General features: G+C 36.4%; 1 protein-coding gene across 2 annotated transcripts in view; it reads right to left on the bottom strand.

The window, feature by feature from the left end:
• Positions 1-413: 413 nt before the first annotated feature.
• The window catches only part of cacng3b (calcium voltage-gated channel auxiliary subunit gamma 3b), a 106,951-nt gene continuing 86,193 nt past the window's right edge, over positions 414-21,171 (bottom strand). For both annotated transcript variants that reach the window (XM_087244816.1, XM_087244815.1), the window contains exons 3-4: positions 3,955-4,095; positions 414-1,581 (exon numbers count right to left, since the gene is read on the bottom strand). In XM_087244816.1, coding sequence (XP_087100942.1) covers positions 1,088-1,581; positions 3,955-4,095 — 635 coding nt within the window. In that variant the 3' untranslated portion in view covers positions 414-1,087. The remainder of the gene's footprint in view (positions 1,582-3,954; positions 4,096-21,171) is intronic.

The following is a 21,171-nucleotide window of genomic DNA, read 5'->3' as shown; positions in this document are numbered from 1 at the left end:
TGTGTGTTTGGACTGGAACCTGAATATCAGTCCATTTCAAGGCTTGTCTTTTCATGATATGCGAATGGTTCAATTACACTGGGCAGTTCCTTTTGTTTTCATAATGTTCAAACATTTTTTTTTAATATATATATATCTATCTATAAACTCTTGATGGTAAATGTATGAACAATATTTTTTCTAAAAATACTTCAACTATACACAATTAAGAAATTTACATTTGGCAGCCAACTGCTTTTCTTTTGATAACAGATGAACAAAAATATGAACACAATATCCATATTAATATGCGTAAGGGCCTCCGATAAACCTAATATTAAGGTGTTTTAATATATATTAATAGTATCTCATTGTAAATCACAAAAAAACCCTCTCAGTACATTTAAAATGAAACAAATATAATACCAAAAACCTTTGGTGGGCTAAAAGATCATTTTAATAACAAGCATTTTAACCCTGTTATAAAACTTAATGCAGGGGAATATGGGGCTGTTTGCAATGGAAACAATGGGAGTAAACAAAAAAAAAATAAATAAAGGATCTGTGTGAATGGCATGCAAGGCCCGGCCAAGTGGGCAGCGTGTAGGTGGGATGAGTGGGGTGATCAGCATGAGAAGGTGGCACAAGTTTCCAACCCGGGGAAAAAAACCAACAATGTATACAATCTTGTGAGCGTGAGGCGCCACTCACCAGCTATGGGCTACTGAGCTGTGCATAAGGCGAGTATTGGGACAGCCTTTCGGTTCGTCTGTCAGATGCGTTACAATCCTCCCCCTCAGAGGGCTTCATCACAGTTTCGCTGGGCTACCTTGAGGATCTCCATTGGACACTGAGGAGAGGACTAGCATTCTACTCCAGTAGCCCTTAGGGGGAGGGATCTGTGTGTGTGTGTGAGTCAAGTGGAACGACAGAAAAAACAGTGACTGAAAAATGAGGATTAAAAGGAAGCACCAATGATCTAACAATTACCATCTATATTTATATATACTGTTATAGAAAGAGGGTTATAGCCCTGCAGGCCTCGAGTGAATTCTTCTTCCAGCTCAAGTCTGTGGTCTTGGCACTTTCTCTGTGCTTATACTCTCTTTCAGACTGGAGTGGTCCTCCTGTTGGCCGCATCTTTGAAGTCCTTAGCGTTGGAGTTGTGCGCCTGCAAAAACTCCCTCTCGGAGTTAAGCAAGGCACCCATTGCCGCCTTGGAGGGATCCCTGGATAGGGTGTACATGGAGATGTCTGCTGCGGCAGGGCCTGTGTAGCCACTTTTCCCCATGGGCGAAGCGTCACGAGAGGCAGGTTCACTGGAGCGGCAGCTGGAGCGCCGGCGGAATCGGTAGCGGTAGCTGGGGATGCGACTGAACGCCGACTTCTTGATCAGCTCGGTGCGAGACTTGGCGCGCAGCTTTCGGTGTTTTTCGATGAACATGTGCACGGCGAGCACACCCACCATCTCGGCCATTATGAATGACAGGGCGCCGAAGTAGAAAGACCATCCGTATGAGTAGCTCTTCTTGGAGTCACTCTGCCCGGGGTCGCCCGAATTGGCGGATATATACACGATAATACCGATGATGTTACTTAGGCCTGCGTGAAGAGAAGAGGGCGAGAGAGAAAGAGAGAAAGTTATGGCTCAGCACGCAGCTGTGGCTCATCATTCCGTATCATTACACAAGAATGCATCGCTTATCAGCCATGCGGAAAACAAAGAACAATTGAAACATTTTAATTAGCTTTTTTATCATCGCCATCATATTGAAGGGTAAATAATTACCCGTTTGCCATCGAACATTTAGATCATAACCAATAGGAAGAGGCGATTGTTGTGTACAAAAGCGACGCTCAGTCATCAGCGGTGCCTGCGCAGCAATCATGAGGATTGATTCATCATGATTCATTTGCAACAGAGGGAGTCGGGCTCATTTGTGTGCTCGTGATGGCCTAATGGGCTCTTCTCTAAATATTTGACCAATGCCGTTCTGTTTGAGGATCCCCCGTCTGTTTCCCTTTTTCCAGGCCAGAGCTACAGCAGTGGGTCAATATGCTGGCCTGCTGTTTGTTTACACAGTTCTTGCCGGCCCATTCATTTCCTTTGTCAATAATCAGAGTTAATCTGGGAAGTCAACACAAATCTGCAGGGTCTACAGGGAGGACGACACCCTAAACTGTCTGTGAAACAATCCATTCTCATGCTGTAACCCGATCAGGGGCAGACTTATTAATTTGGGGGCCCTAAGCAATACCACGTATGGGGCCCTATACTGTAGCATTAAAACTCTTTTTCTCTATAGATATTTCTTTTCTCTGTAGGTTTATTTATTTATTTATTTATTTATTGTAAATAAACTGCATGTTATAAATATAAATTTTAAGTAGAACCTTTATCTTCTTAAGGCAAAATTAAATACAATTAAATTAATTAAATACATCTCACTAATGAAACAATTAAAAAAAACTTCTCAAACTAACTATATGTAGTTAATCAGCCATATTTGTGATCAGATTTTAATATTTGCATGTGCAGTATGAAAGAAACGTTCACTATTCATGGGGGCGCCAGGTTTTAAAAAGAAGTAATACCATTAAAATATTATGGTTATAGACAGATTTTACCATATATGATGGAAAATTAATCAGACCCCCTTTTTTGCAATTACGCGATCACAGATTACAACGCAAAATCAACAAAAAAGTCCCAAATGTTTGTGCGATCTTGCAAAATTCTTAATTAAACACAAGATAATCGCAAAAAAACATGTAAATAATTTCATGAAACATCCAATTCCAAACCATACAATCAGGCCTGGATTAATAATTCAGAAGCCCCTGTGCACATTGTCTTGTAGAGCTCCTTACCTGGCCGCAACCTAATAGTTAAATTAAAAATATGAATAATATAATATAAATAATTATATAGTGCATATATAATCATAGATCTTATTTGTCTTTAAAGCATCTAAAGCACACTTTGATAAAAAATACTAATAAAACTATAAGGAAAATTAATATTTTTAGTATACTTGTTTAAGTTCACTGAAGCAGTACTAAAATATATAAAATAAAGGGTATTCATTGTAAATACAATTTAGTTATATTAAGTGGTCGCTAACATTTAACACCAGGTGAAAAATAACTAGAGATTTTAAATAGAATATTTAAAAAAAACTATTTAGATGCTATTTATACACATGGAATTATTAAATACCCACAAGCCACTCGTGACTTTATTTCACAATTTAATTTTTAAACAAAAATATTTCCTTTCTATTAAAAATAAACGTATTTCTAATCTGTATGTATATACAGATCTAATCTGTATGTATATACAGAATCTGTATGTATATACGATATGTAATGGGGAAAAAAAAAGGATTCGAACCGGGTTGATGATCAATCGCATCAAAACATGAAGCCATGCGCTTTATGAGCTACACCACTCATGCTGCCGTCAGGTGCCCTCTACAGTTATGTTGTCTCCGTTGATCAAACGTGATAGACTGAAATTGCTCAAATAGCTTATTCCAACGAAGTGCGCTTTTTGCACTTATTAGCCAAAATAGTCCCTCCAAAATCGGCATTTCCCCCTCTCGCACCTGAGGTGATCATTGGCATAGTTCGGTTGTTCACCTGAGAAATAGAAGCCGTTTCTAATATATCAATTTGAGGTGTTGGTTAGCACAAAAAATTTTATATGTGGAAAATTGTCCTTGTATCAGGTGCAAGATGACTTAAATCACTCGCTCCTGTCCTCAATCTGGCAACCTGGGTGTCAAACTTATATACTGCACCTTAAAAAAGGGGGAATTAATCAGTTAAAGGTGATGAATTTCTGTTTCTTTCCGATGAATCATCCAGCCCTACTCTTTCCTACAACTGAACAATTGACTGTGGTTCAGAAACAGCCACAAACATAAACAAACGGAGCTTGCTAGCAGTGATGCAGTGGTTTTAATCTCTTACCAGCAGAGACAAAGAAGATTCCGGCACTGAGGATGACATTGTGTCTGCTCCTGTAAAATTCGCTAGCAGCCACACACAAACCTCCCATGAACAGGAGCCCAACGCTCATGATGGGGAAGATGCTGGACGCTCTCACTGCTCCTGAGGGACATACAAGCAAACCCAAACACATTAGTAACACTGCAAACAGCACTGAGAAAACTAGCTGTACACGGGGTCAGAAAACAGTTTTATGTGAATTACATCTTACATAAGGGTTCATTTATGTTTAAATAGATAAAAATAAATAAAAAAAAAACCCTGTGCAATGGTGTGTCAGGAACTATATTTTACCCACGTCATACTCTTCCTGAACTCTCTCCACTCACTCACTGTTCTGGCCAGAATCAAATTTTCTTTTGTAAGTCACTTAGGATAAAACAATAAATATTTCATGTCTAGAAGAATGGTGCCACTCAAAGAATTGGCTTGAAATGAAATTAACATTTGTTCTTTTACCATATTTATTATCAGTGCTGGGTACATGGAATCTGGTTTACATAAACTAAAATTGTCCATGTAAATAGGCTACATTTTAAAATCAGATTGCAGTTATGGATTGCAAATTGTTTACGCAATGAAAGCAGATTACTTATTGATTCCTTTTTGACTTTCCTTTCTAAACAATTATAACATGCGTCATTACATTTAGCTCTGAAAGTTTATAATAGAATTGGCATTTAAAGGTTTTGAGTGCAAATTTCTAAAAAGAGCTATCTTTGAAGCTATCTGAAATTTATCTCTGATTTAATTTAGTTTTGCTACGGTTAAACCATCTGTCCACACTACGCCGGAGTTTACGAGCGCCCAAAACGGAGCGTCCATTTTGTCGTGCTCCGTCTCAGTGTGGATGGTTTAAAACTGAGACATCTGAAAATGGAGGCGGTGCTGCAGACATTCGCCTCTCTGATGGGGGTTTTTCCTCAATATTAGCCTACACACAGTTCAGTCCTGCATTCTCTCCTTGTAATTTCAGACTTTGCAAGTTTAAAATGGAAAGTCTGACATAGAAAACAAACTCCCGAGGACACGTCGGGTAAACTTTCAAAGGTAACAGTGTACTTTATAACCTCATTCGCATCACCCTGGCTACATTGTTTCACTATCTTAACAATAAAATGAAAACATGATATGAGGGACTGCTATTTTCACTTTGATATTAACAACTTAACAGACAGCAGAAATGTTGAGGCATCATGCTGCATATTTATTTAAGCTTCATCTTTACTGTATCATATTTATAACAAAATGGAGCCTATAACACTACCTTCTTTCATCTTCATTGAAAATACGAAAAAAAAAAACATACCCTCTCTTTTGCTCAATATCAGTTTTGATAATCAATAATGGCCATTATAAAAGTATAACGTACAATAAGTTTATACATTATAGGAAATAAAGGCAAGCAATCAGTCAATATACAGAATGTACGTGGTTATATTAATTATTAACTTATCTTTGCGCTCAGCCGAAACACGTTACCTTAGAACAAGTAATAGATTCAAAAGACTAAATTCGGGGAATATGTCGTTAGATATAGACAGCAAGATGAATTAAATATCTCGTTTAGCAAATATAGTGAGATTGGATCCAGGGGTAAATCCTTGATGAACACTCAGACGAGCACAGCTCTTATCTGGCTAGATAGGCTGCAGCGCATGCCAGTGTCTGTGTGTGGTCACGTGATGTGCATTTTCAGTGGTTTGATGTGGACGGAGGGCTGTTCAGAAACGCTGGTTGTGGACGCGGATTGTTTTCATTCTAAAACACCGTTTTAAACGTAGTGTAAACGGGGCCTCAATGTCAGAGTCAGATTACATTACAGACTACATTTTAATTATGGCACTTGTAATCAGTAATAGAATACTACTTTTAATAAACCATGGTTTAGATGGTGAGAGAGTCCCTGATACTATTGTTGCTCTTATGAATTCAAACTACAATAAAACTTTAAACAGTATCATTCAAATTTGAAATAACTTTTATTTTGAATAATGGCAAAACTGCATTTTCAGCATCATTTTAATTCATTCATTAATTTCCCTTCAGCTTAGTCCCTTTATTCATCAGGGGTCTACACAGCACAATGAACTTCCAACTTATCCAGCATTTGCTTTACTCAGTGGATGCTCTTCCAGCTGCAACCCAGTACTGGAAACATCCATATGCACTCATTCACACACATACCCTTTGGCCAAGTTAGTCTATTCAATTCACCTATAGCGCATGTTTTTGGACTGTAGGGGAAACTGGAGCACCCGGAGGAAACCCACACAAACATGAAGAGAACATGCAGCCTCCACACAGAAATGCCAACAGTGTTAACCACTGACCAACCGTGTCGCCCTTCAGCATCATTTTAGTGTAACATAATGATTCAGGTATGTTTATAATATTCTGGTTTGCTGCTCAAGACATATTATAATAAAATTAAGAGATAGTTCACCCCAAAATTTAAATGTACTCACTATTTAATCCCCCTGAACCGGTTATAAACTTTCATGACAAGTTTCATTCTGCTGTAGAACCCAAAACAAGATCATTCGAAGACCATTGACATCCATAGTAGGAAAAACAAACACTATACAGAAGTCAATGGTTATAGGTTTATTTCTTTCAAATATTTCTCTTGTGTTCAACAGAAGAAAAATATACAAATATGATTGGAGCAAGTAAGGGGAGAGTAAATTATGACACAATTGCTTGCTTTCATGTGACACTTTCAACAAAAATACACTAACAAATCCAATAGGCTCTATGCAGCTAGCGAATGATAAACTTCCAGTGAAAGCTCAATGTGACTATTTTCAAATTTATAAAGTTTCTTTTACAGCATCGATGTTGTTATGTATTGACAATAGATTCAGTTATATGGACGCATCCATTTAATTGTTCAAGCGTAAAAAAAGATGAAAGACCGTGTAACCGATAGTAACCGATAGTTCCGTCAGGATCAGCTGGCTATGGCAGAAACGTCATTAAAAACACTGGGGTAAAATAAACTGTTCTATTTTAAAGACATTGTGGGGTAAATGGAATTTAATGCAGGGCTTCTTGTCTGTACTAAGGATCCACTTTATTTCATATATCTATCAGACAGTGAATATCACTGATTTGTAAAGAAATCAGATCTTAAACTCAATTCTATAATGGAAAGAGTTCACTGGAAGCGCTGAAGCTGGCTGGCTAAAATTGAAAGTCTGTGTGCAATTACCCCATTAGACTAATTCATACAATAGGAGTGCAAACATCATCAGCCTAGCAACTCACCACAACAAGATCTTCAACTTCAACCATAAAACAACCATTTTAATTTTTTAAATAAAATCTTTGGGTGAACTTTGTCCTTAATGTTGAAGTATTTCTATTTAAAACAGTCTCTCATATTGTATTTCTCAAATAAACAATGAAAGAAAATAAATGTGTGAAATTGAACTCAAAAGTTGAATATGTATATCTGAATATATTTCCTCTGCTTAATTACTGCACTTGCGTTACTTTCCAAAAATAGATATAGTACCTTTCCCTAATTACATGAAAACATGAAAAAAAGTTTTAAAAAAAGAGGCTGTGATCTGAAAGATGTGCCGGTGAATCGATATAATGACAAACTTAGTGAAGCCTCCTAAGATTTACTAACATAATAACTTTTTATGGTACACACAGGTTGGTATTTTTTTGGATTTATGGCATAATCAGACTCTTTCTCATCCACTTTTGTCCTCTCTTGGATATCAAAAGAATGAAAAACGAAAGAGAGGAATTTGGTTTAATAACCCGGCATTTGAAGGCTCCATCCCAAGTGAGTCATCTGATGGCGCTCTGCAGAACGAATGTCTCCTCGAGGCGCTGTGTTTAGTTAAGTCTTCACAGATTTGAGCACTGCAACAGACAGTATCTGTCCAAAATGCCTCGTACTTCCTTCCAATTATTTGCGGACAGTTCTGGATCAGAAAATGCAGCACACACGGGGCTTCACAGACCGGCTGAACTCCTCGCTCGTTCGCTCTGCCTCAGATCAAGCTTGATCAGCCTCTTCAGAAACAGGATAAAAGCTAAAGGAGGGGCGTCTGAGAGTGTCAGGATCAATGTCAATAGCCTAGTTGACTGCCCTTATCAGTACGCTATTGCTATGCATACCGCAGCGCTGCAGCATTTGCCCTTCCCGACGCTTCTCCTCTAAGAAATAAATATTTTGGGACAAGAGGGGCAATAAGAAATAACCAGTGAATGTGAATATATCAGCCTTTTACATTCTGCTCTGATAGTGGTATACAATACATCACTAACAGATATCTAAATCAAATCTTAATTAAAACAATGCGAATCACTAAAGCACTCATGCAAAAACATCATGTCACGTATTGGCGGCCTCGGGTCTCAGGTAATTTAAAATAAATGAGCTTTTTCTAAACAGACCTGATAAGACCAGGAAAGTTATAGAACATAATGAGGTTACACTGATCTTCTCTAAATGATGAGTGATTGACATTTTAACATATTAGCATGTGTGTATGTCTGTGTAAAAGGGATATTCATTCATTAATTTTCTTGTTGGCTCATTCCCTTTATTAATCCAGGGTCACCACAGCGGATTGAACCGCCAACTTATGCAGCACGTTTTTACACAGCGGATGCCCTTCCAGCTGTAACCCATCTCTGGGAAACATCCATACACACTTATTCACACTCATACACTACAGACTATTTTAGCATACCCAATTCACCTTTACCAGATGTCTTGGGACTGTGGGGGAAACCGGAGCACCTGAAGGAAACCCACGCGAACGCAGAGAGAACATGCAAACTCCAAACAGAAACGCCAACTGACCCAGCCAAGGCTCGAACCAGCGACCTTCTGGCTGTGAGGCGATAGCATTACCTACAGCGCTATTGCGTCGCCGTGTTAAAAATCCAACATTTCTGACCAATCAGGATCAGCTTTCTTTGTCGTTTCGCCTGACTACTCCATTGACAGCGGGAAAGACCAGAAAGAAACACAAAAACAGAGTCGACTAAATAATGCAGCGCCACACAAAAAAGTAAAAAAAAATAACTCAAACTGAAAAGATGTGTGCAAATGTGATGATTTAGAAGCATTTTTGACATTGATATGAAATGTTAAATTTGGCATTGTTAAAAAATAAACAGCTATTTAAAAATGTAATATAATAAATGTGAAATATTTTTTTATTTGTGTATTTATAGTCAGTGAAACATTTTTCAGTTTTGATTAAACTCATTTGCTCATTGATTTCTTTGAAAGTTTTTAAATTTGATATTAGGCTTTGAGGGGCAAATAATTATTTCAATTCATTGTGCATAAATCAATAAATATAATTCAATAGTTCATATAAAGCATACAATTCATAAAAGTTACCATATTAAATACATAAAATGAACATCTGCACTAGACAAAATATTTAGCCTTGTATGCTTAATTTACACCAAAAAAAAAAACAAAACATGAAATAAATGTTATAAAAAGCTAAATTTTAACTTTCTCAAGCATCAACATATTGTTACAACACCAATTTATATTTTTGTGATTGTATTTCTTAAAAAATAATGCTTCACCTTAATGATGTCAAATAAAACCTTATAATTTCAAGTGGAAAATTACTTTTAGAATTAAAAGGTTCAATCTGCATTTGCCCTGTTTTTTAAATTTTTTTATATTATTTTTTTTTTCTGTAGTATGCAGATAGAACCTTAAAATCCCAAGGCAATGTTATGCAGTGCTCAGCAAATATAACCCCTCACAAATCCATTTTTTTTAAATTGATATTTTTAATAGGAAGCTTCAAAACATTATATTTGTGCATAAATGATTAGTCAGTACTAAAGCCAAATCTGGAGCTTATCTAACAAAAAAATCTACAATAAAGGTTCAAAAACTAGGACACCCACATTTACTAATTATTAATTTATAAATTTATTTTGCAATATTTTGCTTGAATTTAATTGTATTATCTTTCAATTTCTAAATGTCTTATATTATGTGACTATTATTTTATTATAATTTAATAATATATCTGTTTAATGAATCTGTTTTGTTTAAATGCACCAAAATACATTGTCTATATTCACTGAGAAATGGATACAAATATTCATTTTCAAAATGGGGTGTACTCAATTATGCTGAGCATTGTACATATAAAATTCATCAGTAAAAATTGTATTATGCAACTTAAGCTGAGCATTTTTTTTGTATGCAAAAGCACTTTGTAAAATATGAGGTAAATATAGTACAACACTAGTAAATCCATAATTATTAGGCTATTGTTTTTATTTTTATCAAGCTATCATGTTTATTTTTTCAATCTGGTCTCAATTGAAAGCAGAGCTCAAAAACAGCTTGTACCCATCAGGCAGGCAATAATAACATCAAGTAACAGTTCATAAAAAATGAAAGGAATAGAACTGTGGCCAAATCAGTCAGCAGGACTTTTCCTCGTGGACGGTGGGGCTTCAGGCTGTGCACACGTCAATGCTGTTTACATTGGGGTCTAGTTGGGTTCGAAAATAAATGCTGTTGGCTTAGGTCTGCCATGGGGCTTATTTTATCAGGTCTTTCTCAGGTCAGTTTTTTGCTTTTAAATATGTTATAAAGATCAGTCGTGGGTATGAAGTGATTACGGTTGATTTAGATACAGATGTTAAAGGGTTAGTTCACCCAAAAACGAACATTCTGTCCTCATTAAGTCACCCTATACTTGTTTCTTTGTTCCATTAAACACAAAATAAGTAATTTAGAACAATGTTGGAAACCTGTAACCACTGATTTCCACAGAATTTGTTTTGGTCACACTTTATTTTGATGATCCATTTGTTGAATTTAAGTTACATACCAACTATTTCTCGTTAGATATAAGTAGACTGTTAGGTTGGGGTTAGGGTTAGTGTAAGTTAACAAGTACTTGCAACGTTTCTTATAGTCAGTTAATGTCTGTTGAAGGAGCAGTATCAACAAGTATTAAGCAGACAATCTACTAAAACGAACCATCAAAATAAAGTGTTACCTTTATTTTTTCTACTATGGAAGTCAACAGGTTTTCATCTTTCAAAAAAGTCTTATTTTTAACCTCATAAAGATTTGGAACCTATTGAGGGTACATATACAGAGAGTAAATTTGTTTGGTTAGAACTTAGTGATGTTACGCAGTTGGTGGAGTGATAACTTCTGCTAATTAAACAATGCAAGATAAAAATGGTTGTAGATCATTGCAGTAAATTGTGGCATGAAGTACTGCTTTGCTATTTTTGTTCACTGTTATTTTTCTTATTACCATAAGTCATGTGAAAACACATGAACACTTCAGAAAATGTGTTTTAATATTCCTAGCGAACTGAATGATTTTTTTTTTTAATGTGTGAGATGAAAGCTGTAGATTGTATTGCATGTAAGCTTGTTGTTTTGCTCTTGTGCATGTTCTATTTAAGTGCATTAGTCATTCTAAGCAGAAATTATGCTTCTAATTTCAAGTCAAGGGCTATAATTAAAAGTTTGCAATAGTTTGTTGGAATTATAGATTCAGGAAACAGCACTTGCAAGCGTATAGTTGCAATATACACTCATCGGCCACTTTATTAAGCATATAGTACCAGGTTGGACCCCTTTTTGCCTTGACAACTGTTTTAATCCTTTGTGGCATAAATTCAACAAGATACTGGAAATATTCCTCAGAGATTTTTGGTCCATAATGACATGATAGCATCACACAGTTGCTGCAGATTTGTCAGCTGCACATCCATAGTGTGAATCTCCCGTTCCACCACATCCCAAAGGTGCTCTATTGGATTGAGATCTGGTGACTGTGGAGGTCATTTGAGTACATTGAACTCATTATCATGCTCAGGTAACCAGTCTGAGAAGATTCAAGCTTAATGACATGGCGTGTTATCCCGCTGGAAGTAGCCATGAGAAGATGGGTACACTGTGGTCATAAAAAATGGTCAGCCACAATATTTCGGTAGGTTGTGGCATTGACGACGCTCAATTGGTACTAATGAGCCCAAAGTATCCCAAGAAAATATTCCCGACACCATTACACCACCAGCCTGAACTATTGATACAAGGCAGGATGGATCCATGCTTTCATGGTGTTGATGCCAACAATTCTGATTCTGTCATCCGAATTTCGCAGCAGAAAGTGAGACTCATCGAACCATGCAACGTTTTTCCAATCTTCTGTTGTCCAATTTTGGTGAGCCTGTGCGAATTGTAGCCTCAGTTTCATGTTCTTAGTTGACAGGAGTGACACCTGCTGAGGTCTTCTGCTGCTGAAGCCCATCCTCCTCAAGGTTGGATGTGTTGTGCGTTCAGAGATGCTCTTCTGCATACCTTGGTTGTCTCAAGTGGTTATTTAAGTTACTGTTGCCCTTCTATCAGCTCAAACCAATCTGGCCATTCTCCTCTGACCACTGGCATCAACATGGCATTTGCACCCACAGAAATGGATATTTTCTTTTTTCGTACCATTCTCTGTAAACCCTAGAGATGGTTGTGCATGAAAATTCCAGAAGATCAGCGGCTTCTGAAATACTTAGACCAGCAAGTCTGGCACCAACAACCATGTCACGTTCAAAACCACTTAAATCACCTTTCTTCCCCATTCTGATGTTTGGTTCGAACTACAGCAGACCGTCTTGTCCAACCAATTAAACTAGCAACACAAATTATATATATAAATAAAGAGTTCAGATGCCATCTGTCAACTTCCTGTAAAAAGATCAGCCTCCTTTGGCAAAGAATAATTTCTTTTCATTGTCTTTAATGTGAAAAAAACTAATCATAATCTTAGGAGTCTGAGAAAATTAAAACATTTTAGAAGAAGTTTGGCCAGAGGAGAAATGGCCGTGCCCAACAGAGTCTGGTTTCTCTCTCTTCTAAAAACGCTGTAAAATTAAACATGAATTGAATTGAAGAAAATTTCAGGTTGCACTCCTCATATATACACAGTTGAAGACAAATTATGTTTTAATAATTGTTATGATTATTATTATGATTATTATGCAATAGTTAAGCAACATGATTAGCCCTAATGTGAGATTCTAATTCTTTTTCAACTATTTCCCAAATAATGTTTACAGAAGCAAGGGCATTTTCACAGTATTTCCTAATATATTTGTTTTCTGGTGAAAGCCTTAATTATTTTAATTTGGCTGGAATAAACAATCAACAATTAAAAAAATGATCATTAGAAAGGTCAGTACTATTAGCACAAACAACCGTTTCCTATTGACTAAATTAATATGTTTTGCCTGCTTAACCCAAATAAGCCTTTCAATTGCACTTTAAGCTGAATAATGTTTTGTAAAATAACTAGTAAAATACTAGTCATCAAGGCAAATAGAAGAAAGAAATTAGTTATTAAAATTATTATGTTTAAAATGTGTTGAAAATTCTTCGGATTTTACTTTCTGATCTGTCTGGCTTTACTCTGTGAAAACATCTGGCTAGATGTACATTATCCCTTACTTATATATTATATTCAAATATTTGACAGTTTAAAACAAGAGTGCCCAATCGTGCTCTTGGAAAGCCATCATCTTCACACGATTTTAGCTCCATCCAGCTCCCCAACACATTTGCCTGGAAGTTTCTGGTGAGTTTGTTATGTCTTGAGGCAACTGTAATACAGCTTCATTGTCTTTTCAAAACAAATGCCACTCTCCTTCCCTCTCCTTCATTTCTCTCTCTCTCAGTGGATCAGCAGTCTCCCTTGGCACACCTCATTAATATATTGGTGCCCAAGGGAAGACAAAATACTCCTCCATCATCCAATTTTCCTGCCATCCTTGAAAAATGGATCAGTGGACGAGCCGTGTTTAATTACAGCTGGAAACGAGAGATATTTATTGAGGAGGATTGTGCAAAGCATTAGCATTCAACAAAGAGGACGACATGTGCGTCCTTGATGGGTCCATCGTCTCGCTGACAGGTAAGATCTACTTAGGGTAAGACCTCAGTGGGACGACTGAAACATTTATTCAGGTTTGGCTCAGAATTGCAGCTTGAAACTTGAATAAATAGGCCTCTCTAAATAAATTTTGGATATATATATGGTGTAAAGTAACACATTACAAATATTAAAATTACTATTTTTGATTAGTTTTTTCTCAGAAATTGTAATTTACAAAGTAGGTTTAAAAATATGTACTTTTACTTTCCCCCTTTTCACTGAATGTTTACTGCAGCAGCAGTACTTTTACTCCACCACTTTACTTCAACCTTATCTATGGGGATTAGAAAAATCAGTCCTATGATTTCTGTTCAATCAAATCTCACATAGAAGGTAAATCACATCATACTGAATTACCTCAAGACATGTTTAGAAGCATTAAATGTGACTAAGAAGATGTTCATTGACCCAGAGACTGATGAAAGCATGACGGATGTTTACTATATGATGACCAAAATGGCTTTAAATTCCCAGCAGGCACAGGACATCAACATGACTTCAGATACTCCAACATCGTAGGGACTTTGCATTTTGTTTGAAAATGAAAATCGGGTTAACGTCAGAACTTAACGTCAGGCTGACATCAATGTTTAACATCCAATCTAAAATCAACTAAATATCAACGTCTATTGATGTTACAGCTTGACTATGTGTGGACGTTACCACTATGACGTCTATCAGATTTTGGATTTTGGTTTTCATACCTGACGAATAAATGTCAGTATTTCACGTGAATATGAATAGGTTTAAGATGTTGGCTCACTGTTGGATTTTTGCCATTTTCTAACACAACCTAAAATCAACCAAAAATCAGCATTATTTGATGTAGTTATAAGACATCAAAATAATGTTGTCCTTAGACGCTGGCTAGACATTGAATTTTGGTCACCTGACGTCACAACCTAAATCTAATCTAATATTAACGTCTTATGACTGTGTGCCTGCTGGGCAATAACTAAATGCACTACAGAATGTTATGTTTACACACACATCCACAAATTACATGTAAACAGCGCAATACTCAGTACTCGAGTACTTTTGAAAGGTCTAGTTTTTACTCATACTTTGAGTAATATTTACAACAGATACATTTACTCTACTTGTACTACATTTTTAAGCAAGTAATTGTATTTTTACTTTTGTATGATTTTCTTAGTAGTCTTTCCACCATTGGATAAAGGGAAGTATTTCTTCAATAGTATTTCTTGACTATTTATTTTTATGTGTATTTCAGTGAAACAACAAGAAAAAATGTAGAGTGGGACTTTAAGAATTAACTGGATTGTTGCCATTTTCCATTGGTGGACCTCATGCGATTGACAAGATGTTACACCCTCATCCAAGTAAGTACATTATTTAAATGATGTATGGTTGTTGTATCAATTCCAAGAGTATCATTCTAAAGCTGTGGAAACCAGTTCCTATTCCTCAATTGACTGCATGCGACAAACAACCGTATAAGTCAAAAATTACAAAAAAAAAGCATGTGATATTAATAGTGTGTGTGTGTGTGTGTGTGTGTGAACTTTGTATACAAAAACAGCATTTTAGACAATGAAATAGCATCCCACGGAAAAAAAAAATTATGTCCACAAAGAAGAATGAAGATGCAACTTGCTGTCATGTCCGCTTCGAACATTAAAAGGCAAAATCTAAGCTAAAAAAGGATAGCCGACATAAACAAATAGAAGTCTTTGAGGGATGCTGGGAAGCCATATTCGAATCAAACAGCAGGACAAAAACCAGGCAAAAATCCACTGAAAGAGTTGAGTGGAAGAACCATATACTGTATGTGATGTTATCGCACAGAGGAGAGCTAAACAGCCCAAAAACAGATAACACATCAAAATAAAGCACTAACCACATATAATAAAGCTGTATCAATGCATATTTCCCACCAGTCCTGTGTAAATTATACGGCAAGCAGATTTAATCTGTTTATATATTTATTTATATCGTGAGATAGTGGAGCGCAAGAGCAGTTGAAAGTAGTATATATACAGGTGTGCTGTGCCAGCTTTTCTAAATAAACCTCAAGGTGCACTATATTAGCTATCTAAACATGCAGGAAATGTTTAAAAGTTTAGAGACTATGCCTATCATGATGCTCAAGATTAATTTTTTTATTTAATGTTTATATTAATAATGGATTGTTATTGCCAGGGCGGCGTGGTGATGCAGTAGGTAGTTCTGTCGCCTCACAGCAAGAAGGCTGGGGGTTCGAGCCTAGGCTGGGTCAGTTGGCATTTTTGTGTAGAGTTTGCATGTTCTCCCCACTTTCATGTGGGTTTCCCCCGGGTGCTTTGATTTCCCCCATAAGTCCAAAGACATGTGGTATAGGTGAATAGGGTAAGCAAAATTGTCCATAGTGTATGTATGTGTATGAGAGTGTGTGGGTGGTTCTCAGTGATGGGTTGCAGCTGAAAGGGCATCCTCTGCGTAAAACAAATGCTGGATAGGTTGGTGGTGGTGGAGACTAAGCCGAAGAGAAAATGAATGAATGAATGTATTAGTTAAATTTCTTATATTCAGTTCTTGTATTATTAATGCTTTGTTTGGTGGTTATTGCCAAGTTTGGTGGTTATTAACAAGCCATTGCAGGAGAAAAAAAAAATCATTAAAGAATATGACACGCATTTATTTGAATTAGAATTTATTTATTGAATGGGATAGCCCCTTGAGACGAATCATCTCATTTTCGAGGGGGTCCCTAAAATGTTCATAAATCAAACAGAATACAACACATCATAATGTACATACACCTAACAAGACATACAAACAAACAAGCAGCACACTCCACCTGAAACACTTCCCACAATCTGAAGCCTAAATAGACAAAAACATATAATCAAAAGTACAAACATTTTGATATACAAATAAATAATTACCATTTAATTTATCATTTATATTACAAGTGCAATAGGAGGTTGTCTTCAGAATTTTTTTTTTATTATGCTGGATGAACGTCTCTACATGCTGATAGTAAAGTAAGAGGTTCAAATGTATCCATATGCATTTTAATATTCTTTGGAAGGTGTAAGACCAAAAAAAGTTGATCTAATCAAAACATTTGGTCCGAACGTTATGACAGGCTGTCCTATCTACTTTTCAGAATATGTAATCGCATACCCCTGCGCACACTGTTTACTCGACTAATGGCAGGCGGCAAACATCAACAACCTACCTTCTTTTTAAAGTTTGGTATTGTAATTAGTAACTGTACTATAAAGTTTTGTGAATGTTATGTGATGTATTGTAGCACTGTTGTCTAGTGCACATATTTCAGGCGTTCAGCGCTATCAGGATAACGTTAGCATTTTACAATATCATCTATTGCAATATTAAATGCTACAATATTCATTGTCAATTGTGATTTCATGCTGACTTCAACAAGTCAAGGTCATCAGCTCCACAATTCCCCTGAAGTCTGTGTGGTGGGCATTTTGTACACAAAGATGAGCAGGGCAGAATGTGAAATGCCCGTCTGAACGCGCATGCAGAGCATGTAAGGCCAGAGGACACGGCCCTCTGCTTCAAACCAATAACAGAGAAATTAGAACAACGCTCATAGGGAGAGACAGCCATCTCAAGGGTAACTAAAGTACGCTGTGAGAGAGACAGATAAAGATCGGGAGAATCAGAGGCAGAGAAACAGAGCAGTAGAAGCCATTCTGACTGCATTTCAGCTCCATTTTCTCCTCACAAATGTATATTTGTAGTGCTCATGAATGCATTTCATAGCATTGTGTTATTGTGAATGACGTTCCAATAGCTGTGTAAACAGAGCAGTGAAAGGAGCTGTGAGGCAGAGCTTTAAACTGTCTCTGGTTTTCTATATTCTCTCTTTCTTGCCGTTGATGTCTAGGTAGGATGTCTGTATTTTTGGCTCGCACAAACATTCAGTATGCCGACAGCAATCACGTTAGACTCGTTTCCTGCGAAACTCTGGTCTTAGACGTTTAGTGTAAATAGTTATTGGCAGAATCCTTGCTTGCTGTGGTTTGTTGTTTACATGCAGTAAGATCTCACATCGCATTAGTCTCTGTTAAAGCTCCAGTGTGGAAATCTGCAAGTGGACTCTTTGTTAAAGGGGAAATTCACACAACAAAAAGGACATTTCAGTCATTATTTAAATGACTCGTCGATCTATTGTCTGGCGCAAAGTGCGCCTGGCTTACACACTACAAACAAGATGCAGAGCAATACGCAAATATCTTTACATATGAAAAATATATAATATCTTGAGGATATAATAAGGATATATACAGGATATAAATATAAATGATTAAAGTATTACAAAACATTAATTTCTAGCCTACATGAAGATTTAAAAACCACTGCCTTACTTTCTTCATCTCAGGAGGCTTTTTCAGTTCATTCAATTTGCTTTTGTATAATGTTATTATTATTATTAGCAGTATTATTTATTATATCCATATTTATATTTGTTTTATTAAAAACAAGCTTAGGTTTTTCCACCTGTCAAATTTCAGACCATATGGGGCATGGCAGGTGTATTTGGAAATAACTCAGTATTTTGACCACACTTGGTTATTGTTCATTTATTCGTTTGCTAGAAATTAGAACTGAATTTAGAAATAGTTTTGAAAAAAATCTTTGCGCTTAACAAACGAAATTATTTATTTACAGGCTAATTGATGTCTGTGCGTAAAGGTTTCCCTATCCACGAGAGCAAAAGCGAAAGTGAACTTACTTTACGTCAAAATGCGCTTATGGCACGACGCATCTGGCTCTTAAAGGGAATGGGAGATGAGGCTCTAATTGGTTTATTCTCAAAACACACCTATAACTCATTAATAAAAAAAAAACTCAACCCTTTTAGACCATGCGCCACGACGCAAAGTGGATTTTCACGTCCTTAAATTAGCAAAAATGCGTTCTGACACGCCCTAAAATCGTTTGCGCCCTGCGTTTTGCGCATGAACCGTTAAAATAGAGCCCTGTGTATCCCTTAAAAAACTATATATGAATAGATGTGTAAAACATCTATTGTCAGATTTCATCAAAATAATGAAATGAATAAAGTATCATCATGGAAATCAGTTCAAATGTTGCATGAATAACACAAAATTATCATGAGTATTTTTTTTCCCTGAAATCTGAGAACAATTTAAGAAAACACATGCAATTACAAAAACACCAGCAAATTAAGAAACGATCTTCATCAGTATGACAGAACACGTGTGGCGAATTCTAACACCACAAACAACTGAAGAAACGCACTGCATTTGGTCAAAACATTTGCAAACATCCAAGTTACACAACGACGATGTTTCAAAGGGACTCAAAAGCATGATGAACTCTGCTGAGATATGCAAGTGTTAATATGTTGTTGGTGGTCATTTAAAGTTGATTTTTTTTTGGTTTATTTTAATATTCCTATTACACGACTCCATTGTCTTTTGTAAATTATTAGCCTAAATAAACTAATGATTAAATGTGAAACGTTGTTTTAATAATAGTGTGCAGCGCATTTATTAAATGCAGTTAGTTTCTTCAGTTGTTTGTGTTGTGAGAATTTGCAGCACGTTTCTTCAGTTGTTTGTGGTGTGACCAAATGCAGTGTGTTTCTTCAGTTGTTTGTGTTGTGAGAATTTGCAACGTGTGCTGTCAAACTGATGAAAATCATTTCCTAATGTGCTGGTGTTTTTGTAATTGCATTTGTTTTCTTAAATGGCAACACATTAAGCTCTCTCGGCCATCTCGGAAATCTAGTTTAAGTCAACACATATGTGAGATGTTGATCTGTTGCAATTTCAGTCACGCTCACACTATAAATCTATATTTCATAATTCTGAAAACTTGACATTGCAGACCAATCCTTCAAAATGAAAAATAAAATTCAAAGATGTCCTAACTGCAGAGTGCTGCTTAGCAGAATATCACGGGATGCCACTTTTCACACCTGTAAATGTATGGTTCATAGCAATCTGAAAGCGAAAGCCAACCATTCAAAATGACTGGCAGCCTTCTGAATTGCTGTCAAAGATAAGATAAAATTTACCACCAATTTTTGATCGGCAGAAATGCGTTACATCAGGTGCTGGCTCTAGATTTGGCTTATAAGCCCTAATTGTAAGTAAACAATACTTACTCACTCACTCCCTCACTCACTTACTCCGAATTAGTCCAAGACATTTCAGCGATCACCACTGCAGAATGAACCGCCAATTACTCTGGCATATGTTTTATGCAGCGGATGCCCTTCCAGTCACATCCTAAACACCCATACACTCTCTCATTTACACACTAAGACACTCATACACTACAGCCAATTTTGTTTACCCTATTAACCAGAGATGTATAAAGTACTAGAGACCCATACTTAAGTAAAAGTGCAAGTGCTTTATCAAAAATTGACTTGAGTAGAAGTAGAAGTGCTCTTTAAGCACCATACTTAAGTGGAAGTTCAAAAGTATTCAACATTTTTTGTACTTAAGTATTACAAGTAGTTTATTTAAAAATTTACTACTCAAGTACTGAAAGTAAAAGTACAAGTATTGTGTAATGTAGTTATTAAAGAAAGCAGTCAAAATACACTAATTGTTTTGTTTTTTTTAAATATCTTTTTTGGTGTACTTGATTAAGCAGAACGAATAGAAACATGGCTTATGATACTGTTTTTCTCTGTAAATAGTTTCTATGGTACACGAGCTCACATCGTCAGGCCCTTTTACCAGAAAATGCCTTCACTGATGAGATATTTCAGCATGTTCACTCACATACATACTCTCTCTCTCTCTCTCTCTCTCTCTCACACACACACACACACACACTGCCCTGCACACACCTAAATGTACACTCTCTCCCCACTCTCACACATTCATACACTCTCACACACACAGTTCTCTCTCTATCTCTCTCTCTCACACACACACATTTTTGTGAATTGTGGGGACATTACATAGGTTGCAATTGTTTTTACACTCTCTCTTACACACACACACAGACGCACACACAGGTACAATCACACTGTTGTTTTCTCTTACACATTATTCACTCTCACTCACACACACACAAACACACACTCACACTTTGGGAGTTTTGAAGTTTGATTGGTTAATACCACAATAAACAGGAGTTCTGTCATCTGGAAGCACTCGTGAAACTAAACTAAACAAGCAAACTAAATCCTGCTTCACAAATTCACTTGATTTTGATTTTATGGTAAAAAAACAGAAAAATTTGTATA

The sequence above is a fragment of the Danio rerio genome, chromosome 3, assembly GCF_052040795.2.
Source record: "Danio rerio strain M-AB ecotype USA chromosome 3, GRCz13ab, whole genome shotgun sequence".
In the NCBI taxonomy this organism is placed as follows: Eukaryota; Metazoa; Chordata; class Actinopteri; order Cypriniformes; family Danionidae; genus Danio; species Danio rerio.
This window is presented reverse-complemented; position numbering and strand designations above follow the sequence as displayed.